The 14072-nt window shown below is 46.3% G+C and overlaps 1 protein-coding gene across 2 annotated transcripts in view; it reads left to right on the top strand.

Moving 5' to 3' along the window:
* The first annotated feature begins 9065 nt into the window (after positions 1-9065).
* Positions 9066-14072, top strand: part of POLR3B (RNA polymerase III subunit B) — a 116729-nt gene continuing 111722 nt past the window's right edge. The window contains exons 1-2 of one of the 2 annotated variants that reach the window (XM_062202976.1): positions 9066-9251; positions 13702-13734. In XM_062202976.1, the coding sequence (XP_062058960.1) occupies positions 9180-9251; positions 13702-13734 (105 nt within the window). In that variant the 5' untranslated portion in view covers positions 9066-9179. Of the gene's footprint in view, positions 9252-9430; positions 9721-13701; positions 13735-14072 lie in introns of those variants that run through there. The other variant, XM_062202977.1, reaches the window with a different exon arrangement.

Below are 14072 nucleotides of genomic sequence, written 5' to 3'. Positions count from 1 at the left end.
ACACCGGGTTCTAGTCCCGGTCGGGGCACCGATCCTGCCCCGGTTGCCCCTCTTCCAGGCCAGCTCTCTGCTGTGGCCCGGGAAGGCAGTGGAGGATGGCCCAAGTGCTTGGGCCCTGCACCCGCATGGGAGACCAGGAGAAGCACCTGGCTCCTGGCTTCGGATCAGCGCGGTGCGCCGGCCGCAGTGGCCATTGGAGGGTGAACCAACGGCAAAGGAAGACCTTTCTCTCTGTCTCTCTCTCTCACTGTCCACTCTGCCTGTCAAAAAAGAAAAAAGAAAAAAGAAATCCCCTATAATGAACATTGGCAAGTTTAAAATTTCTGAGCCATGTATGAGGAAACCACCTAAAACAGCAGTGCTTCTGAGAATGATTACAAGGATCATTTAAGGAGGGCATTGTCACACAAAGTCAACCTTTATGAGAATGGTAGAGGGACTGCTGAACAAATAGCTCCCCAGTCTCAATGGCCTCAGAAGAAGCTCATTTTTCGTATCAGTTCAAAGCAGGAGGTGGGATGGGGTGGAGTTGGGGGGTCCGGGGGCTACTCAGTTCTGGCCTCCAAGGACCCAACTTTCTTCTATGTTGTGAGGGTGCTGTCCTCTATATCCTCAGTTCACTCCATTCACTCAGTACAAGAAAGGAAAAGGATTGCCCACTTCTGTTCACGGAATTCCTTCAGGTTCCTCATGGAACTGCAAGGGATGCTGGGAAATGTGCATGGGAGGAAGAGATTGGCATGGATATTGGTAAGCATTAGCAGGCTCCACCTCAGACCCCTTCAGCTTCCCTAAGTCCCAGCGAACCTTTGCTTCATGCAAATAGATTTAAAATCTTGGGTCTACTCTGATCCTTTGGTGGTAGCTCCACAGAGCACCATGTGGAGAGGATTTTGAAACCAGATTCAGGGTGATGCTAAGATGTTCTGTAGTTCTTTGGCAACTGATGCCATGGGCATAGGGGATGCCACTTTTTGTGCAGCATTATTTTATTTCTTGCTTGCCTCTTTCTCAGAACTTAAGTTCAGCCTGTTCTGGCTCTGGGGATGTCAACTTGAAAAGTTTGCCATTCATGGCTCAGTACAAGTAGCATGGGACTGAGGCTCACAAGACCTGAATTGGAATTCACTCCTACTACTCAATAGCTATATGAGCTCAAACCAGTCTTTTAATCGCCAGGACTCCATTTTCTAACCTACCCACCTACCCTACTAGCTGCCTACCTCCCAGATACATTATGAGGAGCAAATGAAACACATGTGAAATTGTCTGCAAACTCTACAGCGTAATACAACCAGAACACATTATAATAACTGTAATTTATGAGTCCCAAATCTCTTTCAAGCTTCAAGGGATTTTAGTATTTTGAGATGTGATGATTAAGTGCTTAAGTACATCAGAACAAAAATTGTCATCTCTCATCAGAACCATGGCTCATTAAACCCAATATTGTCACTGGCAGAGAAACCCAAGGGTACACAGAAAGCTGCAGTTATTGTCCTTGATGGCGGCTTCAAAGGATAGCGACAAAGTCCAACATGTTCTAATTTCAGTTAGTAATTACGACTTTATCCTCCACAATTTAATCTTTCAAAAATGTATTTGTATTATCGATGTGTGCCCTCCTGTTCTTTATTTTCAGAGTGAAGCTTTGTCTTTTCATTTTAAGACCACTATGTTACTGTCTTTCAAATTGAAGGGAAAGGAACATAAAGATTTATTAAAGATAAAAAAGAAAGGAAATCCATGAATCAGGCTGCACTTGAACCTGAATATAATTTTTTGGGGTTTCAGAAAATAATAGAATAATAAAGCCACCAAGCACTACATGGCGAGAACTAGCCTAGGCACTTTATGTAAGTTATCTCCTGTACCTGTGCAATCTGCTGTGAGGCATGCTCTATCATTATTTCCAAGTGTGTAAAATGAGATTTAGATAGGTTAAGACACTGGGTAAGGTCCCAGAGCTATTAATTCAGTATATTTGAACCTAAGGGATCTCTATATTGGCTCCTTAGGTCATCCAATCAAAGTAGCTGTCATTGTTGTCCTGTTACTGATTGCTGATTCAGCGCTTATGCTTCCGCTTCGGTTGCTGCCCTTCCTTTTGGTGTGTCTTAATTAAAAAATGTGTTCTGACAGAGTCTATGCTGGAGTTTGTCTCCACTAATCAGTGTGGACTTGCCCCTGGCACTGAGCAGGGTTTTCATGATAAGCCACCTTGGCCTCTTTTTTTTTTTTTTTTTTAAGATTTATTTATTTATTTGAAAGTCAGAGTTACACAGAGAGAGAAAGAGAGAGAGAGGTCTTCCATCTGTTGGTTCACTCCTCAATTGGCCGCAACAATCTGAAGCCAGGAGTCTCTTCCAGTTCTCCCATGTTGGTGCAGGGGCCCAAGGACTTGGGCCTTCTTCTACTGCTTTCCCAGGCCATAGCAGAGAGCTGGGTTGGAAGAGGAGCGGCTTCGACTAGAACCAGTGCCCACATGGGATGTCGGCACCTCAGGCCGGGGCGTTAACCCACTGTGCCACAGCGCTGGCCCCCACCTTAGCCTCTTAATATCCATCCTACCTGACTCTTTTTGGCAAGGTTCCTTGGCTGTTGGTTTTGACAGGATGATAAGGTCACAGAGTTTTTCTTTTCTTCTTCTTCTTCTAATTTTTTTTTAACTTATTTGACAGATAGAGTTATAGACAGTGAGAGAGAGAGAGAGAGAGAGAGAGAAAGGTCTTCCTTCTACTGGTTCACCCCCCAAATGGCCACCACGGCTGGTGCTGCACCGATCCAAAGCCAGGAGCCAGGTGCTTCCTCCTGGTCTCTCACGCAGGTGCAGGGCCCAACCACTTGGGCCATCCTCCACCGCCCTCCTGGGCTACAGCAGAGAGCTGGACTGGAAGAGGAGCAACTGGGACAGAATCTGGTGCCGCAACTGGGACTAGAACCCGGGGTGCCGGCGCCGCAGGCGGAGGATTAGCCAAGTGAGCCACGGTGCCGGCCCCATCACAGTTTTTCAAAAAATGGCCTGTGGGTGTGGCAGGCAGCGGAAGGCTTCTGGACAGACCAGTCTTGCTCAAAATGTGAAATACTCTGTGATTACCATACTTAGAGTAGTGTCCACTCTCACTTTGCCATTGGTGAAATGTTAGCCTTTGAGGATTTTCCTTTAAGAGTCCTCCCTCTAGGGCTGACGCTGTGGCATAGTAGGCTAAGCCTCTACCTATGGTGTCGGCTGCTCCTCTTCAGATCCAGCTCTCTGCTTATGGCCTGGGAAAGCAGCAGCAGGTGGCCTGAGTGCTTGGGCCCCTACACCTGCATTGGAGATCAGGAAGAAGCTTCTGGCTCCTGGCTTTGGATTGGCCAAGCTCCAGCCATTGCAACCATTTGAGGAGTGAACCAGCAGATGGAAGACTTTTCTCTCTGCCTCTCCCTGTCTGTAACTCTACCTCTCAAATAAATAAATAAATCTTTAAAAAAGAGTCATTCTTTCTCCAACATTGTTTCTGGTCTTCTCCAGTTCTATTACGAATTTTCCACATATGGAAATGAGGACCACACATGTTTTTTCCCCAAACATGTATGCTCCAAGATTTTAAGAAAATATTTTTCCTTTGTTTCCTAAGTTGCACCTTCACATTGAAACCTCTCAGAATAAGGTCTAATTTGTTGAGCATGGCATCAAGGCCATGAATGGCGGAACTCCAGTGGATCTTTCTTGTGTCACCTAGTCACTTCCCTTGACAAGCCCTGTGTGAGCACCACACTCATTGCCAGAACATGATTGGCAAGGGGGGGGAGTGGGGTCTAGTTCTCATCTCAGGTCCTTGCCTTCTACTTAGAGAAGCATTCTTAGTACAGGCACATACACAGGGTGCAAAGTGATCATGTTTACTTAAAAGTTGAGAAAGCAGACACACACACACACACACTCGTGAGCATAGTTGACAAGTGGAGTGGGCCAGAGGGAGAAAAGGGGTGGGTGAAGGGAGGCAGAGATAGTACTTCAGTACCTCCTTTAGTCTTGGTCTCCAACAAGAGAGGAAGCAGCACCTCCCAATACCTCCTTTGTATGAAGTAGGCCCCTGGAAGTTTTATGACACCTCCAGAAAATTCCATGAAGAGTAACTTTCCCCAAAGGCATCTTGGGAAAAGGGGTACTCTGATTGACAAGTAGGAGAGAATTACATGGGGCTGGTGGCTTGTGCCCTCCAGCACAAGCCTATCAGTGGGATGTGCTCTAATGCCCTCATGCCTCTGTTCAGGTTGTTGAAATGACTTCCACCACCCCATGGCATGGGCTCTGGGATCAGATCATTATGGATTTAAATGCCAACTCTGCTTGGGCAAATTTCTTAACTCCTGTGAGCCTTGGTCTTTAACCAGTCAAGTAGGGATAATTATACTTATCCCCCAGGGGTTGATCATTCAAGTATTGAATGGACGTGGGGTTATTCCAATGGTTGGCAAAGAGTAAACCCTCAGTAAATAGAAGCTCTCCCTAATATTTCAGGGTGCAATTTAGAGGGGCCGGCTTTTCCCCTGCTGACCTTTAACCAGTATCTCCTGTTCTCTACCCCCATCCTATGGCATTGTTCAATTTCTCACCTGGTTGCCATCGCTGATGGGATCATATTCCATCAAATTCCATTTTTCCCCTCTGGGACATACCTTTCTCTCTATTCAAACTACTCTACTTTTTTTTTTTTTTTTTGTAAAGGTTTTATTCATTATTTATTTGAGAGGTAGAGTTACAGACAAAGAGATGGAGACAAACAGAAAGGTCTTTTGGGCTGGCGCCGTGGCTCATTTGGTTGATTCTCCACCTGTAGTGCCGGCATCCCATATGGGTGCCCGGTTCTAGTCCCAGTTGCTCCTCTTCCAGTCCAGCTCTCTGCTCTGGCCCTGGAGGGCACTGGAGGATGGCCCAAGTGCTTGGGCCCTGCACCTGCATGGGAGACCAGGAGGAAGCACCTGGCTCCTGGCTTCAGATCAGCACAGCGTCGGCCATAGCGGCCATTTGGGGGTGAACCAGCAGAAGGAAGACCTTTCTCTGTCTCTCTCTCTCTCTCTCACTGCCTATAACTCTACCTGCCAAATAAATAGAAAATTTAAAAAAAAAAAAAAAAAAAGGTCTTCCATCCACTGGTTCATGCCTCAAACGGCCACAACGGCTGGAGCTGGGCCAATCCGAAGCCAGGAGCCAGGAGCTTCTTCTGGGTCTCCCACGTGGGTGCAGGGGTCCGAGCACTTGGGCCATCTTCTACTGCTTTCCCAGGCCATAGCAGAGAGCTGGATCAGAAGAAGAGCAACAGGACACGAACTAGTACTCATATGGGATGCCAGTGCCGCAGGCAGAGGCTCAGCCCACTACACCACAGCCCCAGCCCCAGAGGCTTTCTATATACTAATACCCCAGCTGTGACAGCAGCAAACATAAATCACAAGACTGTTCCTGGCCTTTTGGTCTCAAAACTCCAGCCCTTAGAGGATTAGAAAGAAGTCACAGATTTGACCTGGGGTGCCTGTATAAAACTCAGGGAGTGTGAATCCGGAGAGGCCTAGAGGAACTTCCTGAGCCTGCCTCGAATTTGAAAACCTGTCTTTAAGTTTCAATTCCCTGGTAGCAAACACCCCAGCCCCAGGGCGCTTCTGCCTAAGGATCATTAAGGTGGTACAATAGGAGTTGCTAAGACCCTTTTGCATCACAACACCCCACCCCTTGCCCCACTCTGTACCATCTGCTCTGTACCTCAGCTATATATACACCTCTCTTTTACAATAAAGTGAGACCCAGCTTCAACTGGGCTCCACACCGCGCCGGATTGTCCCCCGGGTTTGGGGAAGGCTGAGTGGCGGGTGGCGCACTTTCCCCTCCTCGGTCAAGGCAAGCTGTGGGCAGCCTGCCTAAATCTCCGGCGGTGGCGAGGAACAGTCACCGCAAGAGAGGATTGCAAAGGCTGACAGCTGTGAGCGTCAGCCAGTTACCTCCATGTAGGCCTTCGGGATCACGGATAAGAGCCTTCTGTATTTCACAAGTACTAGGGGTAAAAAGATACGTTTAGGTGCAAAAGACAATTTTCAAGTCCAATGTGTAGTTTTTTTTTGTTTTATAATTTTACTATTTTTTTTTTTTTAAGATTCATCTATTTATTTGAGAGGCAGAGCCACAGAAAGGGAGAGACAGAGAGGTCCTCCACTCACTGGTTCACTCCCCGAATGGCCACAATGGCTGGACCTAGGCCAATCCAGAGCCAGGAGCTTCCTTCAGGTCTGCCATGTGGACTCAGGGGCCCAAGCACTTGGGTCATCCTCCACTGCTTTCCCAGGCCACCAGCAGGGAGCTGGATTGGAAGTGGAGCAGCTGGGACTTGAACCAGTCCTCATATGGGATGCCGGTGCCACAGGGCTGGAGGCTCACCTTACTATGCCACAGCACTGGCCCCCATGTGTAATTTTTTCATAATATGAATTTCATGAACTTTTTGAAGAGCTGTCATATGCATGGATTTCAAAATAGTTTTGTGCCAAAATCAGTTTTAATTCCATTTCCACGAACTTTCTGAAGTCCCCTCATAGAATGTCAAATTTGTTATCACTCATTGCTTTTATTTCTTTCAGATTATTGACTCAACAGAGATTTATTCAGGAGCAAACAATGGGTTAGAACCCAGGAATACAAACAAGATAGCTCCTGTTTCAGGAACTTACATCCTGCAGAACCAGACACCACCAGGTAAGGGAGGGCTGACAGAGGATTACTGCGGTAAGCCTTCCCTTAGAGCAAGGATTTCCAAGTGTGATCACTGAACTTGTTAGCCATGCAAATTTCAGGCCCCAGCCCCAAGCTACCAATCAGAAAGCTGGGTTTGTTTAAAACTCCTCAGGCTGATGTCTGCTAAAGCTGGAGGACCAATGAGAACAGTGGGAAAAAGCAAACGGGATGTTGCGTACAGAAGTCAACACACCTGAGCCAACCTCGAGCCCCTCTGCCGTCCATGGATCACTTTCCCAGTCCCTTCCACACTAAATAGGTAGTTCTCTGGTAACTCAGAAGGACAATACACAAATATACCTTGTCTCTCTAAGTAAGCTCTAAGGACTTCAAAGCCAGGAGCTAATTCTTCTTTTCTTTCTTCCCCTTCTTTCCAGGTGTCAGCATAACACTTAGAAGATACAAGCAGCGAAATTTATTTCAGAAATCAGACTAGGGCCCGCGCCATGGCTCACTTGGTTAATTCTCCGCCTGCAGCGCCAGCATCTCACATGGCACTGGGTTCTAGTCCCGGTTGCTCCTCTTCCAGTCCAGCTCTCTGCTGTGATGCGGGAAGGCAGTGGAGGATGGCCTAAGTCCTTGGGCCATGCACCCACATGGGAGACCAGGAGAAGCGCCTGACTCCTGGCTTCGGATCAGCACAGCACCAGCCGTAGCAGCCATTTGGGGAGTGAACCAACGGAAGGAAGACCTTTCTCTCTCTCTCTCTCTCTAACTCACCTGTCAAATTAAAAAAAAAAAAAAAAAGAAAAGACATAAGACTAACCTAATGTAATTGGTTTGGATTTGGTTTGAGTGAGCCCCTCAAGGGTTCCCGTGTTGGAAGCATGGTCCCCAATGTGGTGATATTGGGAAGGGGTGGACCTGTAAGAGATGGGGCGCAGTGGCAGGTAGTAAGGTGACTAGGAGCACTGCCCTGGGAAAGGATTTAATTCTCTCAACAAGGTAATTATAACACAGCAAGACTCGCCCCTCACTGCTCTTGGGCTTCTTGTCTTTCCTTGTGAACCTTCCCTCGCCATGCTGCCATGTGCCACGTGCTGTGTGCTGCAGTCAAGGGGGCTCTCACCAGAGCTGAGGAGCCAGCATCATGCCCTTGAACCTCCCAACCTGTGAGCTAAACAAACCTCTTCCTTCATGACTGAGCCTCAGCTATTTTGTCAGAGCCACAGAAAGCAAGCTGAGACACGTTGCAAGGGTTCTACATGTATGGGGAAGGATTGGAAGTACTAAATATATTTACCAATGTTCATGAACTTTTAAAAATTGTAAAATACACATAAACCTTGCTATTTTAATCATTAAAAATGGTTCAGGTTCATTGGTATTAAGCATATTCACAGTTATGCAAACATCCAGCTCCCCAAACAGTACCTCTGTATCTATTAAGCAACTATAGGTATCTTGTGCCTTGTTTTTCACAGTGGAATTTTTTTTCTCCTATTGATTTGTAGAGCTCATTCTGAATTAGGGAGGCCAATCCTTTATCCTCCCCCAACTTGTGTATCTAAAGAAACTCTATGATATTTAAAAATGTTTACAAAATTAAATATCTTTCAAAGAATCATAAACTCATGTTTAGAATTCTATTATCCTTTATAAAGACTTCCGGGTTGCTGCTTTCACTATCTTCACATTACAAATATATTCACTGACGTTTTGAGATTTTATCAGTGAAATATTTAATCCTTATAGGATTTACTTGTGTTTTGCCTTTTTTTTTTCAAACCAAATGGCTAGTCAGGTGTTCCAGCATCACTTATTGGGTTTCCCCTATTGACTTAAATGTCATCTTTTCCTATTGTATTTCTACTTGTGCTGGTTATCGAACTTACTCCTTGGTCTTACTGTGCTGTTACGCCCTAGTCTCTAGTGCGAATTTCTCCCCACTTTGCGTCCGCTGTGATGGCTGTATGCCATGTATGTACATGTATGTACAGCGGTTTAGGTACTCAATACCCTACTTCTAGGCATTTGGGAAGTTTCTTGGTCTTCCAGACTACATAGTGCGTTTTGGATTGAACAAAATGAATTCTCCTAGTGCCTCAAATTGTGCAAATTATCCGTTCGCACTTTTCCTCGAATTACTTTCAAAATTACCACCACTGTATTTCGGGGGCCTCAGTTATTGGAGCATCGGCCAGTGCACGTGTAGGTCGGAAATTGGAATCTTTCGGGCACGACCTCGGAGCTGCACCAGGGGGCGCAGTTTCCAGCTCGGCCTCGACCACATCCGGGTTCCACTGCAGGTTCGTCCCGTAGCAGGCGGAACATTTCTGTCGTGCCTCCAGTGACCAAGCGCGGCGGGGACCATTTAGGCCGATGCGCACCGACCTGCAGAAGTGCTCCGGCGTGCTTGCCGAAGGCCGGCGTGGAGGTTCAGTGTGCTTTTTCCTTCGTCGTGAACAGCATGGACGTGCTAGCGGAAGAGTTTGGAAACCTGAGCCCAGAGGAGCTTGCTGCGCCGATCCCGACTGTAGAGGTGAGTGTCCGGCGAGCGGGCTGTGGAAGGGCCCGGGGCGCTTCCTGAGGGGGCGTTGCCCAAAGAGCCCTGGGGCTGAGGGAGGCCGGCTGGTGTCTTCTGCGCATGCTCAGGGCTTCCGCGCATGCTCAGAGCCCCGCGCGTGCGAGTCGGGCTTCTGGGCCGGTTGGTCCCGGGGGAGCTGTGTGGCGCCGCGGCTTCGGTGGCTCTCGCTGTGGAACCCTTACAGCATGGGCCCGCGTACGCACTGTGAGAGACGTATCGCGTCTTGGCGGGCCCGTGGCGGACACCGAGTTCCAGGGAGCTTAGGCCAGTGTCGAAGTCTGAATTCCAGGGTGGTACTCGTTCCTTCCAGCCCAGAGGTCACGTTTTGGCCGCAGGGATGTTTAAACACCCTGAATATTAACTCAGATGTTGGCCTGTGTGTTTTCTGTGGAGAAGCCCTATAGCCGTCATCCGGCTCTCAGAGGTAAAGGTAACTGCCCCACAGTGAGCTCCCACAGTGAGCTGCCCAGTCACGTGCAGCTGTTGACAAAATTAATTTCCTGAAAACGCACTGTTTTTTTTTTTTTTTTTTTTAAAGTTAATTCATTTGAATGGTGGAAAGACAGATCTTCCATCCCCGGTTCACTCAACACCTGGGGCTGGCCCAGGCTGAAGCCAGGAGCCGGGAACTCCATGCTGGTCTCCCGCGTGGGTGCCAGGGGCCCTTGAGACATCATCTGCTGCCTCCCAGGGTGCGTTAGCAGGAACCTGGATTGGAAGCGGATGTCCAGGGACTCTGGCTGGCACTTGAATGAGAGCAGGCATCCCAAGCAGTCTTTTTTTTTTTTTTTTTTTTTTAAGATTTATTTATTTGGTAGCATTAGAGAGAGAAAGAGAGGGGGAGGGAGAGAGAGAGCGCTTCCACCCGTTGGTTCATTGCCCAAATGGCCGCAACAGCTGGAGCTGGGCTGATCCGAAGCCTGGAGCCTGGGTCTCCCACGTGAGAGCAGGGACCCAAGTGCGTAGGCCATCTTCCACTGCTCAGCAGTGTCTTAACCAGCAGTGCCACAATGCCTGCCCCCAAATCCATGTACTGTAACCTCCCTAAGCCTCAGGACCTTCACTGGCTTGGAGGAGAGAAGCAGTGAGCCGGGAGGAGCTAGTGGGAAGAGAACTGCCGGAGCGGACAGGATACTTGGGAACCTCTAGGCGAGAAGAGCCGTGATGTTACCGCGGGACTGAAATCTAGTAGTATAGAAGGAAGAAAAATAGAGGACGAGAGGAAGGCTTTGGGAGGTTCCCGATTATGAAGGATTTTCTTGGACATCTGAAGGAGTTAGGACTTCCTCCTGGGAGCAGTGGAATGCTTTTGGAGGGTTTTAGTGGGACAGTGACATGGTCAGTGAGTCTATTGGATTAATAGAACTTCCTTGTAATTACTTGGCAGTATTACAAAGTTGAGTTATAATCACTCCAACAGATTCAGTCTATGAGTGTATGCAAAGCGTGCTGATCACCAGGCAGTACCCTGAAGAGGTTATCAAAGCCAGCGTTTACTGAGTACTTGTCTGTCCCAGGCTCTGTTTTGCCATAATGTGTCTTGTTGTTTAATCCTCTGAAATAAATCTTATTTTCACTCGCATTTAGCTGGAAAGATTTGCTGGCTAGGTGTTAGAAGGCTGGGCCATGGCCCATGTAGAATTTGGACTTGTCAGTGTAACTCCAGTCTTTTTTTTTTTTTTTTTTAAAGATTTTATTTATTTATTTGAAAGTCAGGGTTACACAAAGGAGACGCAGAGAGAGAAAGAGAGAGGTCTTCCATCCGATGGTTCACTCCCCAGTTGGCCACAGCTGCTGGAGCTGTGCCAATCCAAAGCCAGGAGCCAACAACTTCTTTGGGTCTCCCACATGGGTGCAGGGGCCCAAGACTTGGGCCATCTTCTACTGCTTTCTCAGGCCATAACAGAGAGCTGGATCGAAAGTGGAGCAGTCGGGATTTGAACTGGTACCCATACAGGATGTCGGCACTGCAGGCGGCGGTTTTACCCACTACACCACAGTGCCAGCCCCAAGTCTGCATCCTTAACTGGTGACAGGACCCCTTCTCCAGAAAGCTGAAGAAGCAGCCCTAGAAGATTTCTATTTCTTGTCTGAATTTGCACAGCCCTGAAGGGAACCAGTACCACGATTCCAGCCTTCTGGTTCAGAAATAACCATTTCTTTCCTGGCTCTGTGCATCTGAATCACATCATGCTGTAGGGTCCTGATTTTGGTACCTTAAAATTACTTTTTTGAGGCCAGCATTGTGGCTTAATGGTTTAAGTTGCCACCTGTCATGACGGCATCCCATGTGGGTGCCAGTTCAAGTCTGGCTTGCTCCATTTCTGACCAGCTCCCTTCTGATGTGTTTGGGAAAAGCAGCAGCAGATGGCCCAAGTCCTGTACCCACATGGGAGACCCGGATGAAGCTGTTGGCTCCTGGCTTTGGATCAGCTCAGCTCCGGCTTTTATGGCCATTTGGGGAGTGAAACAGCAGATGGAAGATCTCTCTGTCTCTCTCTCTCTGTTACTCTGCCTTTCAAATAAATAAATAAGTAAATAAATAAATTTTAAAGAATAACTTCTTTTTTTAATTAATTACTTAGAAAATAGCCTTTTTCATTCGGATCTGGCTAAAAAGCCCGTGAGAGTATCTCAGGCATGGAAAGCCAAGACACTGTGGCAAAAAATGACCTAATTGAAAGATCTCTGTAAGTGAGATCCCAGTGGAAAGAAGGGGCCATCAAAGAAGGAGGTACCTTTTTCTGAAGGGAGGAGAGAACTGCCACTTTGACTATGTTTGACCTTGTCTAAATAAGGTCAGAGTTTGTAAACTCAAAAGGCTTCCATAAGCCTTGGCAGCTCATGACAAGAGCCTCGGGTGATTACTGACTCTCATAAATGAGAGTGTCAATTGTTAAATCCACAGTGGGACTCACTGTGTACTTACCCTCCATGTAGGATCTCTGTCCTTAATGTGTTGTACTATGCGAATTAACGGTAATACTAGTATTATACTTTGTGTGTTTGTGTGGGTGCAAACTGTTGAAATCTTTACTTAGCATATACTATGCTGATCTTCTGTATATAAAGATAATTGAAAATAATCTTGATGAAGAATGGGATGGGAGAGGGAGTGGAGACAGGATGGTTGTGGGTGGGAAGGAGGTTATGGGGGGAAAGCCACTGTAATTCAAAAGTTATACTTTCGAAATTTATATTTATTAAATAAAAGTTTTTTTTTTTTTTTAGAAAGAATGTGCAAAGCTGACTGTATACACTCTACTACTAAATAAGAAATACATTTAATCCAATAACTGTTCTAGATTCATAAAATGAGTTCTTATTCTACAGAAAAAAAAATAGCCTTTTTATTGAGGAAGTGCAAATCAAAGACACGATGAGGTTTCACCTCACCCCAGTTAGAATGACTGTTGTACAGAAATAAAAAACCGAGCTGGCTGTGGCATAGCAGGTAAAGCCACTGCCTACAGTGCCAGCATCCCACATGGGTGCTGATTCAAGTCCTGGCTGCTCTACTTCTGATTTAGCTCTCTGCTGTGGCCTGGGAAAGCAGTCCTTGGGCCCCTGCACCCACATGGGAGACCTGGAAGAAGCTCTTAGCTCCTGGCTCCTGGTTCCTGGCTTTGAATCAGCTCAGCTCCTGCCGGTGTGTGGCCATCTTGGGGGGGTGAGCCAGCGGATGGAGGATCTCTCTCTGCCTTTCAAATAAATAAATATTTTTTAAAAATCCAAAAACAATAAATGCTGGCAAGGATGTGGGGAAAAGGGTACCCTGATCCACTGTTGGTGAGACAAACTGGTACAGCCACTGTGGAAGACAGTATGGAGATTCTTCAGAAACCTGAAAATAGTGCTACCATATGACCCAGCCATTCCATTCCTGGGAATTTACCCAAAGGCAGTGAAATCAGCATATGGAAGAGTTATCTGTACTCCCATGTTTGTTGCAGCTTAATTCACAATTGCTAAGATGTGGAATCAACCCAGATGCCCATCAACCGATGATTGGATAAAGAAAATATGGTATAGGTACACTATGGGACACTACTCAGCTATAAAAAAGAATGAAATCCTGTTTTTTGTAGCAAAATGGATGCAACAGGAAACCATTATACTTAGTGAAATAGGGTAGCCCCAAAAAGACAAATACTATCTGTTTTATCTGTGGTAACTAATAATTGTGTGCAAAATAATGTAATGTATTTGAGTGAAATTGACATTTTGAGAATTGATTATTATTTATAGCCCTTGTCTCTACTGTTGAGGAACAGTATTTTTTTCTTCTTAAAAAAAGAAAAAGCCTTTTTATTGAAGTCTAATACATGTCGTAAAATAAGTTCTTATTTTATATTTTATGATTGTTGGCACAGCGTTCTGATATTCTTGTTGCTTTGATTCACAGGAAAAATGGAGGCTGCTTCCAGCATTTTTAAAGGTAATTGTTTCACTTTTAGTAATAATTGGTTATTTTTCAGATGAGAAAAATGAAGAAATAGCTTTTTTTGGAGACTAAAATTTTGCCACCAAATAACTTTTTTTTTTTTAACTTCATATAACTGTTATACTTTGCTAGGTTTTGGAAATAAATGGAATTAGGAGGCACCATCCCTGCCTGTGAGGTGGTGGTTGGGAGAGTAGTAGTCTGATGATTGAAGTGGTCTGCTTAGAGCGTGGTGTGGGAACAATAAAACCCAAAGTCTGTTGGCAAAAGACTGACGGCACACATGGTCAGAGAGGGCTGCCGATGAGAGTAGACATAAGGCACTTCTTAAA

The sequence above is a fragment of the Lepus europaeus genome, chromosome 10 (assembly GCF_033115175.1).
Source record: "Lepus europaeus isolate LE1 chromosome 10, mLepTim1.pri, whole genome shotgun sequence".
NCBI lineage: Eukaryota > Metazoa > Chordata > Mammalia > Lagomorpha > Leporidae > Lepus > Lepus europaeus.
The sequence above is the reverse complement of the archived record's forward strand: the minus strand, read 5'-3'. Positions and strand labels throughout refer to the sequence as shown.